General features: G+C 43.2%; 2 protein-coding genes across 3 annotated transcripts; one reads left to right on the forward strand and one right to left on the reverse strand.

The window, feature by feature from the left end:
• Window positions 1–8: 8 nt before the first annotated feature.
• On the forward strand, window positions 9–9638 carry tmco4 (transmembrane and coiled-coil domains 4). 2 transcript variants are annotated; one of them, XM_034591745.1, is made up of 14 exons: window positions 9–328; window positions 932–1085; window positions 2149–2323; window positions 2757–2784; window positions 2938–3067; window positions 3452–3549; window positions 3738–3881; window positions 4037–4156; window positions 5649–5813; window positions 6187–6323; window positions 6514–6598; window positions 6931–7048; window positions 7202–7319; window positions 8378–9638. In XM_034591745.1, exons 1-14 carry the CDS (start codon window positions 274–276, stop codon window positions 8876–8878), a joined length of 2028 nt encoding a protein of 675 aa, XP_034447636.1. In that variant the 5' UTR covers window positions 9–273; the 3' UTR covers window positions 8879–9638. The 2 variants fall into 2 exon arrangements, with proteins under 2 accessions (XP_034447636.1, XP_034447637.1); XM_034591746.1 differs by lacking the exons at window positions 9–328; window positions 932–1085 and adding an exon at window positions 1545–1680 and having other exon boundaries at window positions 2101–2323; window positions 8378–9200.
• htr6 (5-hydroxytryptamine (serotonin) receptor 6) lies at window positions 9623–15804 on the reverse strand. The gene is made up of 3 exons (XM_034591757.1): window positions 14409–15804; window positions 12012–12143; window positions 9623–10074 (listed from the first exon to the last, which is right to left on the reverse strand). The coding sequence occupies exons 1-3, from the start codon at window positions 15321–15323 to the stop codon at window positions 9718–9720; spliced, it is 1404 nt and encodes a 467-aa protein (XP_034447648.1). The 5' UTR covers window positions 15324–15804; the 3' UTR covers window positions 9623–9717.
• Window positions 15805–16588: the final 784 nt, after the last annotated feature.

A 16588-nucleotide genomic window follows, 5' to 3' on the forward strand; every position in this document is an offset into this window, starting at 1 on the left:
CGTTACGTCACTCAACGAGTTTCAAACCAATGGTGCCTTCGAGGACAGTCACAAATGTGAGCTTCCTGAAACGAGAAACCACGCAAACAACTTTAAGATGTTTTAAGTCGCATAGAACTCTGCATTTTAGAAGCGTTACTAGTCTCTGGTGGATCCTGTAAAGTAGCGATTTCCTCATCGGCTGCAGAAGTTCCCGGTGTGGCGCTGTTGTGACACTGTCAGCGGAACGAGCAGTGACCACAACAAAAGTTCAGAGTCGTGATATCAGCAGCAATGGAGGAGAAAGCCAGCAGTTCTGCCCACGGACCGTATGAAGGTCCCGATCCAGGTAGGACACGTGGGTTTATTATTCCTCTGCAACACAACTGCTGCTTATTGGAACCTGTGGACCGTTAGCAGCTAAGAGGAAGCTGTCGTGTTCAGCAGCTAACGACGAGCTGCGGAAGAACCAGGTTCCTTTGTAAAAGTCAAAGCTGTATGATGAAAAGTTATAAACACCATCGTCCGTGTGAGTTGAGTTCAGGCCAGTTCATCGGAGAAACACAAAGTTAGACTCCATGTTGCCTAGTTCCGTGAAGCTACTCAAACCAAACCTCAAACCAAACTGCATCAGAAAACCGTCCAATTTAACGCTGCATTTGTTACAGGCCACATTAAGATATAAATCGTGGAGCTTGAAGTCCATTCTCACGAATCACTGGGATCTTCTGGTGAATTCGTCATGGTCGCCAATGGTATTACGCGTTGTACAGGTGTTGTGTGCACCGCTCTCATATAAAATAACCATATATGTGAAGTATCAGCTTGAGATTGAAGTGTCTTAAAACATGTGCGTGTGGTGTCCTGTGCCATGTTGTCTCTGCTCTGATGTGTCTGAGTCAATCTGCGGCCTCCATGTTAATCATTGAACTGTGTCCCGTTATCACCTCAGACCCAGGAGGGGCGGGGACAGCAGCAGCAGGTCCTCCATTTGACCAGAGCCCAGAGAACCTGATCGGCAGACAGCTGAGTGAACAGGGCCGCTTTGCTTATGCAGCTCTGTGTGGCGTCTCCCTGGGCCAGATGTTCAAAGGACATGGAAACAGGTACCAGAGCCACAGAGCACCGTGCTGTCCTCGTTACACTTCTATGAGTGAGTCCTTTCCAGTCATACCAGCATGGGTGCCGCTGGGAATTTTTGGGCCCTGTAAAAGTATATTATACTGGACCCCTAACCCTGAAGTATTTGCATGTGATGCACGGCTTCATATTGTATAGTACTGGTATTTATTAGAGTATATAGGACTAGTTTTTATACAAGGAAATACATGAGTCACACCAGAAACCTCACAAAGGCTGTAGTCATAGGCTGTTCCGGTGATGGGCAGTAGTGGCTCTCTCTCTGTCTCTCTCTGTCTGGCTCTCGCGCGCTCTCGCTCTCTCTCTCTCACACACACACACACACACAATGCGCGATGTGCAACAGGTTAAAGAACTCTTCCTATTTCTGACCACTCGTCAAGGATTGATGACACAAAACTTATTGTGGAGACTGAAATACACGCAGAACTCTATGACCCACGCTGTGAATAACAGACACCTGCAACACACGTGTCCTACTGGAAAGCAGGCAGACTGATCCATGCAGTGAACAGAGAGAGGGGGGGAATATAAAGGCTATCCTGATCATTATGCCTAAAAATGTTAATAGATAAAAATATCATTTTAAGTACATTGACTAACTAATAATAACAATAATAATAGTGTTTTCTGAAGGCCCCTGTCTGTGCTGGGCCCTCAGGCTAAATCCCCCCCCTCTTACGGCACCCCTGAATACCAGTGTGGTCAACACTACTACACTGGTACAGCCACATAATCCTTTCTAACATTACAATATAAGAAATATGCGACTGACGACTGACATGATTACCTGGTCAGTGTGACTATCACTTTCATTATTTCAACTATAATGGCACTCAGTAGAGCGCATACCTCTGCCGACAGTCCCCTTTAATTCTTAACGTATTTCCCAGTACAAATAAAAACTGCTTGTCCTTTGTCCACTTGTGATCCACTTTTTCATCAACAACTTCTCAGCTAAATTGAAAAAAAAGGCTTTAACTGCATTGTATGTTGACTTGAGGAGCTGAGGAGTTGTGCGTCTCTCAGTGTGTTCAGGGAACAGTACCTGAAGGGACTGGTCCGCTGGCTGGACCTGGACGAGTCGGTGATGCCAGTCATGGGGGCTTTCCTGTCAGGCCTGGGCTTTGAGGGCTCCGACACCTTCCTCTCCACCCTACAGGCTGAACCTCTGCTGGCCACAGGGGCCACCCCTATAATACAGGTGTTTGACACTCTTAACAGGATATGATGTTATTGCACTGGGAATTTGGGTTGGGTTGAAACAGCAAATATAGATGTGCCAAAGAAAATGAGGACCAGAAAGATTAGAGCAAATGGGTGTCTATAAAAACAGATCCAATAGAAATGTATAAATGAAATAACTGCAGAAATTCAAAAGTCTCTGTAACACCTTTATGGTCTTATATCACAAGCACGTTGCAAATAGAGCTCTAAATGGTGCCGCACACAGATATACAAGGAAAACACCAAGTGAGAGATCTCTAACGTTATTATGAGAAGTGTAAACAATTTTTGGTTCATTATGAAACCGTGGCAGGACTAATTTGAATTTGGTGGACTGCCATAGTTAGAGATAATTAATAAGAAACACTGGTTTCTACAAACATGTGTTGAGCTCTTGTTTTTTATTCCAGGACTTGGTGTCTTTTTCTGTCAAAGATGGTAAGAATCCTTTAATGTAAGACATTGAAAATTGGTGTAGAGTCCTATATATATATATATATATATATATATATATATATATATATATATATATATATATATATATACATAAGCCTGATCCTTTTTAACTTTCATGGTCTGTCATAACCTCAGGCCAGTACGATGCCAGATCAAGGGTTCTCATCCGTCATGTCAGCGGTCTGCTGCAAGTCTCTCCACAGCAGCTGGAGGAGTTTGAGGGAACACTGGGAGAGAGGCTGAAGGAAGCAGGAGAAGAGAGCAAGTAAGTTGTGGTTGGGTGGGAGGATAGAGGGGTCGCTAACAGACAGTGTGTGTCAGTAGCAGTGTAAAAGCTACGCATTTTACACTGCTAACATCAAGAACACACTTGATCTGTGTTGTATTTAATTAAAGGTATTATAAACCTTTAACCTCAGTTAATTAAAATGCTCAATGATACTAAAGCATGGTTTGTCCATGCTTTTCTTCTTTTTGCTGAATCTTGTGTGTCAGACACCACAACCCTGTGCATGGCACTGCACAAACAAACAGCTTATTGTTGAAGATGTCAAGTAAATTGCAGTAGAGGTCACTTGACATTTTTATTTTCAGAGCCAACTAATATTACAGCTAATACCGACAATCAGTCTGACTCTGTCTCCATTAGAGAGGAGTCCTCTCGGCGGCTCAGGAGAGAACGAGGACGAAAGTTACGACGTTACCTCCTCATTGGACTGGCCACTGTGGGCGGAGGAGCTGTGATTGGTGATTATTGCTGATTCAACTACAAATAGACATTGAAAAGATCTAGTATCTTATATGAAAGCACCCAGTTGACCAGCTAATCTACTGCTAATAACAAGAACACATTTCTTTGCATTGCATTTTTCCTTCTGTAAAATCCTTCACCTGACATATATTGGTCCTGACTGAGATCTTTGCATCTTTGCCAGGTGTGACAGGTGGGCTGGCCGCCCCTTTGGTGGCAGCAGGGGCCGGTGCTGTGCTGGGGGCCGGTGGGGCTGCTGCTCTGGGCTCAGCCACTGGGATTGCAATAATGGCCTCTCTGTTTGGAGCAGCCGGGGCTGGACTGACTGGTAAGAGCATCGTACGACATGTGACTGTGGAAAAAATATCATCAACTGTAGAATTTTAACCGAGCTTGAAAAGTACACATTTTGTCTGGCTTTTCTCACCCTCTCCTTGATTTAAACTTTTAACCGCTCATTCATTTTCATTTTTGTTGCTTCAGGCTATAAGATGAAAAAGTGTGTTGGAGCAATAGAGGAATTTGAATTCCTGCCACTCAGCTCTGGGAAGCATCTTCACCTGACCATTGCAGTAACAGGATGGCTCTGCAGTGGTAAATACAGTAAGTGCGACATCTGCTGTCAAATTAAAACCACATACAATTTCCAAAATACATTTTGTATTGTTTTCTTGCAATGTAAATATAACCCTATAAATTACCTACAAAGAGAACCAGTTATATTTTTGCTCCATGTATGACATTAGAGACTGTGATGTAGCGAATTGATGTTCGATCTTACATGGCGAGCGCAGGAAATGTAAAGTAAGCAACTCCTTACTTAAAGGGATAGTTCACCGAAAAATGAAAATTCATTCATTATCTACTCAGCACTATGGCGATGGAGGGGTGGGTGAAGTGTTTGAGTCCACAAAACTCTTTAGGAGTTTCAGGGGTAAACAGTGTGTTAGCCCAGGCGACCTCTTCTTCAGACGTAATAAAACAACAGAAAAAAAAAAGAACATGCCCCCATACTGCTCGTGTGGTGTCATCCCAGTGTCCGTAAGCCCCGACAGTCATATTCGACTCGAAACAAGGTCATTTACACCGTGTTTTAAGCCTAAACGTCCGCTACCGGAATGTGCGATGCTAGCAGACGTAGTCGCACGATGGTGTGCCCGAGGGTACGTGAACGCATCACTGAGGAAGAGATCAGAGGACGTTTAGGCTAAAAACTTGGTGTGAATGACATCGTTTCGAGTTGAATTGAATGACACCACAGGAGCAGTCTGGAGGCACGGTGAGTAGATAATGAGTGAATTCACTCAAGAGAACTATCTCTTTAATACGGCTTCTCTTTGTCAGAAACCATTTGCCTGATTAAGGTCTAGCGCCAAAACGTTTTGCAAGTCACTGCAAGTAAGTCAGTGTGCAGGATTTTCTTCCATAACATTTGATGACTTTTCTGAAAAATTAGGAATTTGTGTATAAATTCATGATTCATATCACATAGTACTACTTGTAATAACATGCACTCTAAGCTCTTAGCATACAATTTGAATTGAGGGATAATAAGAGCATAATATATTGCTTGCAGAAGTGCATGATAGACAATGTAGCACTACACATACACTGGACATGTTCAAAGTATGTTATCATAGCAAACATTTCACTTCTACCCGAAGTACAGTTTACAAAGCTCTAAACAAATAACAGTCCTGTTGGAGAGGAGGGTCAGTGCCAGAGCCTTCACTGCCACACACATGAGAGAAAATAAAAATAGTTACCTAACACATTTGCTGTGATCTTTTTAAAAGCCTTATCTACATGTTCTTGTGAGGTAGGTTCAAGGTCTCAACTAGGTCAATTACATACAACATTAAATAAGACTAACACTAATTTGATGATAAAAAAATACAGCAGTTCTGCACACAATGTGCTAAAGCAGTAGATTATACAACAGACCACTTGAGTTTTGCTCTTACATAAAACATTGCAGCTCTCTTCGCCCTCTAAAACAAACACTCAACTCCACTCACTCGGGGCCCCCTTCACATACATGTTCTGCTTATTCATTTTTGCGACCTTACAGAAAAACACACCTGCTGTCTTCTAGGTTCGTTCCAAGCCCCGTGGGGCAGTCTGGGTGAATGCGGGGAACAGTACTGCCTGGTGTGGGAGTCAAGTTTCCTCAGGGATCTGGGCTCGGCCATGGCCTCTCTGTTGGACGGGCTGGTCAGCATCGTGGCCCAGGAGGCTCTGAAGTACACAGTGCTCTCAGGTAGGAGGTGGATCATGCAGAGAGGCTACAGCCACACGACTATGTTGTCATTTAAAAGAGCATCAACTTTGCTACAGATACGGAACAACAGACGAGCTATTATTACCGTTTTCAAACTTTAATGTAGTAGTATGGATTTAGGCTTAGTCTATAAACTGGATCTGTGTTTAGATACAAGAGTATTCGTACTTGTGGTGAATATATTGTTTTGGGTTGTTGATCAAAACCTTTCGAACCAAAACTCATCTTTGTGGTTTACTGTAAAGTGATGGGTTTTTTTGGCTGAACAGTCACATCTGTCTCATCAAGCAGCTGCCATTTAGTTTTTTATTTATTGTTTGGTTTCATGAATTGATACTTTCATACTGAGCAGGCATCGTGACGGCTCTGACGTGGCCGGCGTCCTTGCTGGCAGCGGCCAGCGTCATTGACCACCCCTGGTGCATCTGTCTGAACCGCTCCGCTGAGGTGGGGAAGCATCTGGCTCAGGTTTTGAGAAGCAGACAGCAGGTAGAGCACTTCGTCTTACCTCTGTTTATATACACACTTTATTGTAGCATTTTGTGTACACATGATTAATTGCATTAGTTTCCTTCAAAGATAAATTAAATGCACCATTCAATTACCTCAAATAGTACCATATGCGTAGAGAGAACAAATACACTATGTTCAGTATTTCTCTTTCTGTGTGTATGTGAAGGGGAAGCGTCCTGTCAGCCTCATAGGTTTCAGTCTTGGGGCAAGAGTTATCTACCACTGTCTGCAGGAGCTTGCCAATGACCAAGGTACAAAAACTATTGTTTCGCAGAAAAAAAAGTATCGTGATTGTAACTTTAATCATTTATTTTTTCCTTATGCTGACAAACAAAATGCTCACATCATTTTACTTTTCAAAATGCCCAATACTGCACCAGACATTCCTGGGTTGAAGTCATGACTTTTAAAGGCCAAGCACGGCACACTTTTTAATGTTAATGGCTCTAAATTTAATTGTGGTTTTAAGCTGTGTAATCAAATTTTAATTATCCTCATTTGGTTTTCTCCGATTTTTCAGAAGTCTTTATATTCTACATTGTTTGGACTAACTAATTTAATTTCCATGGTACTGATTCCTCAGGGAGTGAAGGCATGGTGGAGGATGTGGTCCTCCTGGGGGCCCCAGTGGACGGCTCCGAAAAGGCCTGGGAGAGAATGGCTAGGGTAGTGGCTGGAAAAATAGTTAATGGATACTGCAGGTAAAACAAAAGCCTAATCATGAAGAGGTCTTGCAGTTATATGTTTACATTTTGTTGCTCTATACATTCTATATTTCAGTGAATAGACTCTATTGACAGCGAAATGTATGATTTAAAGACTGTACAAAACTTTCTGTATTATCCATCTAATAGAGGGGACTGGCTCCTGGGGTTTTTGTACCGCAGTTCAGCAGCACAATTCTCTGTTGCTGGGCTACAGCCAATCAACATCCAGGATCGGCGGATAATCAATGTGGACCTTTCCTCCGTGGTGAGTCAGAGCTTATATTTAGATTAGGACCCATAAAGCTTCCTTAATAATAGAAGTAGTAGAATGGATTTCCATGTTTTTAACCTGAAGGTTTTCACCTCCACCACATGCAGCAGCCACCTTCAAATCTCACATGCGTTCTAGGGTTCCCAGGCTTATTAATACGAAGAAATAAGAACTGACCAAATCCTACCTGACATGACAGACAAAAGAAAATCTCCAACATATATCTTCCACAAAATGTATCTTCGGCTGCTCTGCCATGGTTATTTATTTATGTTACAAAGGTTTATGCAAGTAATGAAGTCTGTGTATGTCTTGCCTCAGATTGGATACTTTCGTACCTGTTTGTATCAGTCATTTAAGCTTTCTCGTTTTTTTGACTGTGGTCCAAAAAGAAAATTACTATTTTTCATTTCCACTACTCCAGAGTTTTAGAGCTGCTAAAACGGAGAAGTTCAGAAATGCTTCTGGCTTCTTTTAGTTTGAAAATCTAAATCTAGTTTATTAATAGAACATATTGATTAGTGCAGCTTAAAACAAACACACCTTTTTAAGAGATTGGTATTTTAGTGGTTCATGTAAAAAATGTTACAATGAGATAGTTTACATGATACAATATAATTAAATACAAGATTTTAATAGCACTTTAAACGAGACAGTAGGATAAGAAAATGTAATAATAATAAAAATGAAGGCCCCTGCTGGTCTGTTTCACTTCACAGCAATGCCTTCCTGCCACCTTGAAAATCAACCATATGAAACTGAACACTTCCTATATACTGTGTCATGGTAATTGATTTTTGAACCAGGCAAAGCATCAGAGGTTTCACACAACTAAACATGAACAAAAAACATTACATACATACTTGACATATCTGAAGCACCATACAGTATAAACCTGGGGAATAGTAAAACTTTTTGTACAAAAATAATAAATAATATTCTCAATCTCTTTTTTTTTTTTATAAATGTAAAAAAAAAACTACACACTAATTTACATAAATATATATCCTTTTTGTAATCAGAGACATTAAAGCCATGTTTCTGATTCTCAGGTTAAAGGTCACTTGGACTACATGCGTCAGATGGACACCATCTTGGTGGCGATCGGAGTTCCAACCAAAGAAGTGCCAGGAGCCTCCTTCGCTCTTCCTCAGTCTGTAAAGGTTACAGAGGGGGCAGTGAACATTCCTGACCAAGCCCACCATCAACACCAAGTGACTGAGACACAAAACCCAGCTGAGGAGACTGAGACGGAGAAAAGTGGAGTCCTGAAGGAGGACGAGGAGAATGAGGAGGAGTCAGGTGACGGTTGGGATATCCCCGATATCTCTGACCTGCTTGATCAGAATCAGATCTCCGACACAGAATCAGAGAATCATATCGCAGAGAGGAACAATTTACCACATGCATCTGAGGAGAAGGACACTGACGATGGCACGGCATCTGCTTCTAATGCACAGTGTGACGGCGTAGAGGAGGCCGACCCGGATAAGGAACACATATCATGGAGCTGGGATGATACACACTGGACAACAGAGCACACGCCCGAATAAAGGCAGAACTTGTAAAGAGCATGTTAGTGGACCAGCTGCTTCCCTGTAAACTCTCATCCTCTGAAGCTGTTGGAGAAAAAATAAATTCCCTTTGCAACAAACTAACGTGCGAGAGACAGCACAAGAGCCGATGCACACATATGGCAGCTTCAAGTGACAAACCCCAGAATTACTGCTTTGTTTAACCACTAAATGTTGTTTGTTTTGGACATATGTGATAATTCAATAACAATTTAGATTTTTGTAACTGAAATAGATTTTTTACAAACTGTAAATAATGTAATAATTTATTTTCCAAACTCAATGTGAGACCATATACCTGTGAACACCGTGTGTGTTTTGCAGGTTTCAGTGGATGCCACTATATAGGTGATTCACTCATCCCTCTTTTCATTTGTTGCTCGGTTGCTATGGATATTATCACAGTAATTTGATTTCCATAGGCCGCGGGCAATTCAGTGAATGTATTTTCTTCAAGGCCTTTTCTTTCTCTATTCCACCGGCACTATTGTGAGGCACTGCTTACTAAAGAGCCAACATAGAGAGTTAATATTGCTGACATTGTTTACAAGCTCCGATAACTGGAAATAGCCTGAACCCTGACATATTTGTTTCCAGCCACATTTCACAATTTGAAAGGAACATATAAGATCAGGTCGAGATCATTCAATTTGTGTTCATCGTTTTTTCTGTGAACATGAAGAATACATTTTTAAAATGTGAATTTGTTTTAACTCAAGGTCAGTAAATCCTGAACTGTTCGAGTCTCAGTCCTTGTTTTCGATCAATTTTCCACCACAAACCCTGACAACACTTTACCTGACCTTTCTACTCGCCATTCAATCCAGGGTTTCAACCTGATTGGGAAGAAGCAGAGGCAACTCAATCCCAGCATGCTCGGCATCGAACAGGTTGACAGCATCAGTGGCGGTGGCGGGGGGATGTGTGGGGTCAGAGGCCAGGGGAGAGGGCGGTGTGCTGGCAATGTTGGGCTCTCCTGAGTTGCGCAGAGAGAGGGAGAGCGCCGGCGAGGGTCTCCTTGGCGACTGCGAAGAGCAGCAGGGCAAGAGCTTACCCAGAGCTCGCTTGAAGTCTCTCATGAACAGCGGGTAGATGATGGGGTTCATTGTGCTGTTGCAGTAGCCCAGCCAGGTGATGGCGTCAAAGAGGGCGTGGGGGACGCACTCACACACTGCCTGAATGAAGATGGAGAAAAGAATAAACAAGGAATCAGAGGACAAATGTCAAATTAATTACAGAAACATGCACGAGGACATTTTTCTATTGTGTTGTTGTATCCTGCCAAGAAATCTTGCAATGGGCTGAAAAATGAAAGTAAGAAGAAGACAAAGCAAAAATAGGCAAGAACATCACGCCACTTAAAATGTTGAAAAAAAAAATCTGCCTTGCAAATGTTTAATGAGGAAAGAAATGTCTTCATTTGTCAGACCTCAAGGAAACAAAGTAAAACATTGTTAAGATGAGGACTCAAAAGAGCCCCTTTAACTTACACACATATTTTTCTATAATATTTGCATCTGACCGATAAAAACTCTGATCTCGAACACAACCAGCAGATTTAGAGAGGGACATTGAAGGAGGAGGCAGCTGTTAGAGGAGAGCTTCCAATACTTCCAAGATGAGACGGGGAGGCGGTGGGAATAGGGCCGAAAGGAGGGGTGAGTTTCACACACCACATTGAGTGTGAAAAGGAAGGAGAGCACAGACACAGTCAAGTGTCTGTGCTCCATGTTATGCAGGGGAGAAGCGAGAGGGCACAGATGGGAAATTAAAATGACTGGATCATTGAAAGCTTGAAAAACAGGGCAAGTGTCATTACCAATTAAGACTAAATTATTTTCCTGTTAGTTCACTGGGAAATGAGTGTGTATGTGTGCTCAGTGTAATCATGTCAAAATCAACAACTTACAAAGAATAGCATTCATTAATGGTCATCCGCTGTGTTTTTGTTTCCTGGGCTTTGGAATGAGTCAGCCGCACGATGCTGAAATGCCAATCTATTTCCTCGTTTGATGGCTTGGCAAGACGGTGACGCTAAGGCTGGCCACTAAAAAATAGATCGGTATCCAAGTGTTTTTTCTTTTTTTCCTTCTCTCTCTCTTCCATTTATTTCACACTCTTTTTGTGCTCGCCACACACATGTATTTGTGAGAAAACCTCTGAATCACTGAGATACATGAAATGGGAGAGCTGTTCCAAATGAGACGGACTTTGTAAAAGGTCGGTGAAATTGTTGTAAATCACGCTCACATGCGAATAGAGGTGAAGGCAAACTGAACAGAGGCTATTTGCCCCTAACGGCTCATCTTTAGGACAAGATGGTCAGAAACCCCTAGTACGTTTGTTGATAAGTTGCCAACCACCAGCCGATGTTAGCGACCACCGATGGATGCTAGGGATGTATCATCAGTGGAGTACCTCAGTGTCAATGGGTATTTTGGCTTTTTAATCACAAGACACCCTCTGCGAAGGCAGGCCCACCACAGGCTGATCAGACCTGGGTGTGTGTCCCAAACACCTTGGGGGGCCCAGGTTGGGTCTTTCCTCCTGATCCAGAGCCATTGGCTGCAGCGTTCTGCACTCACTGATATTTCTACTATCGTCTGGCGCAGGGCTTCTCGATGGATTCCTAGCAACCCGATGGTGCATGTTGCAATAAGACTCCTGCAGCCTGGGCAGACTGCAGCCTCTTCCTCTCATTTGCTTCATCAAATGCATCCTCCCAGGATACAGTCAATTCTATGAAGTAGATGACGTGCCGGGTGTTGGACCAGAGTACCAGGACTGCTTGTGGTGGTGGGGACAATTTGTGATGGGATTGTAAACTGCTGGCCTACATCTGCCAGCTTTTCCCAGTCTCGGGCTTGCTCCAACTGAACGGTCCTGGTCTGTGGAGGAGATCCTCTCTGTTCCCCCTCTCGGTCAAATGGTTTCCATAAAACTGTGCTTGATGTCCTGGAGGGCAGGGCATTCGTAGCAGTACTCTTTGATCTGATCATCTATCTCAATTCCGTGATTTGTTTGACGTATGGGATGGACACTGACATATCATGTTACCTGTATTTTACATTTCTGTGTCTGAGGTTTGGCAGAGTCTGGTGTGTCTACTGACCTGAGCCATGTTGGTGATGAAGAAGGGGAGCCAAGCACTGAAGAAGAGTCCCAGGAGAACTCCCAGTGTCAGACTGGCCTTCAGTGCCCTCCGGCCCTGCCTTCGAGCCAGGCGGCGCTCACTGTTAACGGACTGCCGTGACAGTAGAAAATGGAAAGAATTGTAATTAGTTACACTCATAAGAATATGAGTTTGCATTTTGCTGAGAGAGCTGAACCAAAGGGTCAGTACCAGCAAGACTGGAGGCCGAGGGAAAGAGTGAGCCTGGCTGTGTTTGTTGCAAAAAAAACTAGCATCTGAAAAGCTGATTAACATGTCTCACTGTAAAACACAAAATTGTAAAAATTGGTTTCATAAGGATTATATATATATACTGGGTGCGAAATACTTGATTGACCCTTGAGAGCCCCTGAAATCCTCAAAATCTAAATTCTGGGGGTCTGGGGGATTTTTTATTTTTTAATTGACTTGCAGCGGCAGCCTGTCTGAGCAGTACAGAAGTTTTCTTTGTGTTTGTGTGATTCGCTTTATGAGACATGTATTCAAACACATTGAAAAGAAGTCCAGCATTTTGCACGCACGCAGTTCAACTGCTATACACAACACGAGATGAGATGTGACGCGTACAGACAGGACATCGCGGTTAAAGTGAGCGGAACGATCTGGATCATGATCCGACATCATCAATTAATTACTAAATAAATGTGATGGTCAGTTTGTGTAAAGAAGGACAGAGACGAGCAGACCACACACGCCTCAGTGCATTCATTTTGAAAGCATCAAAATAATCACAATATAATCACAATAGATGTAATTATTTGAAAACATTTGGGGGGTGGTTACTTCAAGAATCACAGTGTTGACAGACGTTTATACGGGTGGGCGGGGCGTCACACGCCATCTGCCTTAAAGGTGTGAAAGGAGCTGTCTTCTATAGCAAGCCACGCGAGGACGTGATGTGTGTTGTAACGAGTGATTCGACTGAAAGGGAACTCATTTGACGTGAAGTCCATGACTGTATTTTGGCTGACCATTTCGGCAGTTCTTTTTTTTCTTATTTGGAGTGCTTGGTAGGGGGGGTATATCGATTGCCACTGGGTATTTTGTAAAATATATATTAATAATAAAAATATATAAAACATATAATATTTCTTGGCTGTAAATCCAAATTTTTTATTTGTGAATTTCTATTTGTGGACCATCTAATTCAGGATGTGTCATTTTTGGGCTTTACAGGTGGTAGACAGATATTATTGTATTTTTGGACAGAGCCAAGCTTGCGGTCTCCCCCTGTTTCCATTCTTTATGCTAATAGTGCATTTATAAGTACAATTTATATGTTATTTGTGATATTGTTGTAACAGTTAGTTGCTGTCCCCACAAAGTGACTATGATTAGTTAGAAAATTATTTATAAGCAATAACCCTGATAACACATCCCTCAGCCCATTCGCTTATATTTTCTATCTATATATTTTTCACTGTTTTATCCCGATGTATATACACACATATTTATGTGTGTGTGGTCCAGGTATTACTCATGTTGTGGGGACTTCAATCGGTCACAATATGGAGACTTTTCTTCCTTGTGGCGACTTTGAGGTGAAGACAATTTTAAGGTTTAGGTTAAGGTTAGGCAAGTAGTAAATATGGTTAAGGTTGGAATAAGTCTCCAGGAAATCAATGTAATGTCCTCTGAATTCATGGAGACACGAATCTGTGTGTGTGCGAGAGAGAGAGAGAGAGAGAGAGAGAGAGAGAGAGGTTTTATTGCACATAAATGTGACAGACTCAGAGTCTGACTTATCCTTGCAGATGGGGGCAGCACATCAGACACTGTCTGTACTTTTCCCACCATGATTACACCTCTTGTTTTTTACAGAGTCTCATCTTTTATACATTTCTGGGTAACGTTGACAGAGGAGCAAAACATTTTTCAGACTACCTCTGACCCATTATTTTTTAAGAGCCTGATAATGATGAATAAGTGTTTAAGAGCATCTTCATCTCAACGTCCTTGCAGACAGCCAGTAAACGACCCAGACAACACACACACATGCACACAGTAGTACTTCTGAACTTGGAAAACACAAAGGATTAGAGTGGGTGTAGGTCCTAGAAAGGTTAAAAAAATGCTTTAAAAAAACATAATTTTGTCTGCTCCACTTACAGTTTCAATTGAGCCTAGAAATTGTCCTATATTTTATTTTGTGTGTTGGTCGGCAGTCGTACGCTGAGCGACCCTTAAAGGTGCTATAAATACGTCTCCGTTGGTTGCGTGAGCTGCTGGTGATGACTGATTTACTGTATACAAGACGAGAGGTCATAATATGCCCTCCGAGCAATCCAACTTCTTTAACCGTATATCTGAGTTAACGTACTGAGCTCTCTTTCTTACCGGTGCATTTTGTGACACAGGAGGTTCCTGGTACCCACAATCATCTCCATCCCGCTGTGCTTGTGCGGCCGCGATCCCAGGTGAGGGGGGCCTGGACGGTTCCCCAAGAGAGGGGTGTGGGTGCGGTGGGTGGCTCAGAGCTGCAACCCTCTTTGCCTGTCTCCGTGCTGCCAGAAGGATCCGGCAGTAGGTGAAGCAAATGGCGCTTGAGGGCAAAAAGAAGGTGAGCACAGATGCCACGAAAGCAAAAGGCAAGGTTACCCGAAGGCGGCACTGGAAGGAAAGGCCTCCTGGTGGTGACAGCTGAAAGTAGGATGCCGGATACAGTGTGTCAGAGTAGGAGCTGATGTTGCTACTGCTGACGCCCGGAACAGGTGAGTGTCCATTGCCGAGGCCTAAGCTGTGCCATCTCATCTCAATGGGCAGGAAGGAGGCCAGTGCTGCCAGCCCCCAAGCAGCTCCCACGAGGAGTAACGCCCGAGGTGGGGTCATCCTTTGCTTGTAGCGCAACGGTGAGATGATGAAGAGGTAACGGTCCAGGCTGATGACACACAGGTTGAGGATGGATGCGCTGCAGCACATGACATCAAAGCAAAGCCAAATCGGGCAAAATGCCGGCCACAACACCCAGGCCCCACACAGCACATTGAGCATGGCTGGGGGCATCACCACCAGTGCCACCATCAGGTCAGATAGGAACAAAGACACCAAGAAGCAGTTTGAGGTGCAGCGCAAAGAGCGATGGGCAAACACCAAAGCGATGAGCAACACGTTGCCACAGACTGTCATGAGGATGATGACAGTCAGCATGAAGGCCAACAGCCACGGGCCGCTGCCAGTGATGTTCCATGCACTGGTGGTGGGAAAGCTGCTGTTGTAGCTTCCCACAGAGCCAGACGAGTGAGAGTCAGTCATGGTGCCAGTTCCAATAAAAAAGCTCCTGAGGTTCCTCTTTAGGCACCACTGAAGGTTACCGACTTTAACCAGTGCTCCTTTCCAGCCAAGGCTCTCACTTCATGAACATTGTTGAACAAAGAGAAGACAAAGAGGTCTTTTGTTGAGAAGCCATCCAATCCTCTCCCTGTCAAGGTCAATCGGACTGTTCTCCATGAATTAGTATCTCCATCTCCTTTTGGCAGGAATACATCCAGGTGTCCCAGGCTTACTTCCACTGCCACAAGTACACTGACCAAAAATAAACAGACTCTCACTCATCTCTTCATCCCCTCCTGCGTGTCACTGCCTCATCCACAGCTAAGAGCCAGAATGAGCCATTCGAGGTCTGACAGAGGGTTTCGGAGCAGCATGTCACAATGATGACAGTCACAGGAGGAGGGCACACAGACAGATGAGGCATACAAGAGAAGTGCTGGTGAAAGGAACTACCGGAGACGATTCTCAGAATATTTCCTCACCTCACAGAAGTGGCTTTTGCAAGTCCTTTGCCGAGCTGCTGCGCCGCTGCCTTTTCACCAGACCTTTTTCATCCTGGGGGAACAGCACGGGGGGGGAGCATGAAACCAACACAAAAGTGTGCAGCAGTCGCTTGTCAGCCAGGCTTCATTCACAAGTGCTCTACAGGTATCATGGTCCTTGAGATGCTGCCTTTCTATCTCTCGGTTCCTGTTAATCCCTTTGTCGGCCACTCCAGTGTGCACCCCAGCCTGAGCGCACGCCTACTGAGAAGGAGCGTGTCAAAGCATTGAGCTGTTAATGCATAACCATGCTCCATCACAGCCAAGAAATGCTCATTCTGCATCATAGTGTGGGTGGTCTTTCTCTGTGTATGTCCATGGTATTTGTATCTATTTAACTATCACAGCATTCTGATGAAGATTAATTTCTTTGTGACATTTTACCTGCTTTTTAAGCTAAATTTGAAAAAAGAAGTTAGTGTATGAATTTTTATAACTATTAGTCATCTTCTTTCTTTAAAAAAAAGTGATATCTAACTCTATTAGACCTGTAAAAAGAATTTACCTCCGTGGAATATTTAATGTTTTTAATGATCTACAAGATTGAATAACAAAGCTGTTTTCTTTTCTCTCTACCCAGAGAGATAGCCGTGCCTCAGAAATGTCCATTGTTTTGTTTTTTTACTTGATTTATTAAATGATGCAGTTATTGACAGCTGCTGTTGCTAGTGCATTTAACTGCAAACCATCCATCACATCTTGATA

Source organism: Hippoglossus hippoglossus, chromosome 7 (genome assembly GCF_009819705.1).
Source record: "Hippoglossus hippoglossus isolate fHipHip1 chromosome 7, fHipHip1.pri, whole genome shotgun sequence".
Taxonomy (NCBI): Eukaryota; Metazoa; Chordata; class Actinopteri; order Pleuronectiformes; family Pleuronectidae; genus Hippoglossus; species Hippoglossus hippoglossus.

Coding starts and splice junctions, on each gene's coding strand:
- tmco4 (XM_034591745.1), top strand. CDS start 274: ATGGAGGAGAAAGCCAGCAGTTCTGCCCACGGACCGTATGAAGGTCCC. Junction 1,086..2,148: donor TTCAAAGGACATGGAAACAG/GTACCAGAGCCA, acceptor TGCGTCTCTCAG/TGTGTTCAGGGAACAGTACC. Junction 6,324..6,513: donor TTTTGAGAAGCAGACAGCAG/GTAGAGCACTTC, acceptor GTGTATGTGAAG/GGGAAGCGTCCTGTCAGCCT.
- htr6 (XM_034591757.1), bottom strand. CDS start 15,323: ATGACTGACTCTCACTCGTCTGGCTCTGTGGGAAGCTACAACAGCAGC. Junction 12,144..14,408: donor CTGTGTCACAAAATGCACCG/GTAAGAAAGAGA, acceptor CTGTCACGGCAG/TCCGTTAACAGTGAGCGCCG. Junction 10,075..12,011: donor TCATCACCAACATGGCTCAG/GTCAGTAGACAC, acceptor ATCTTCATTCAG/GCAGTGTGTGAGTGCGTCCC.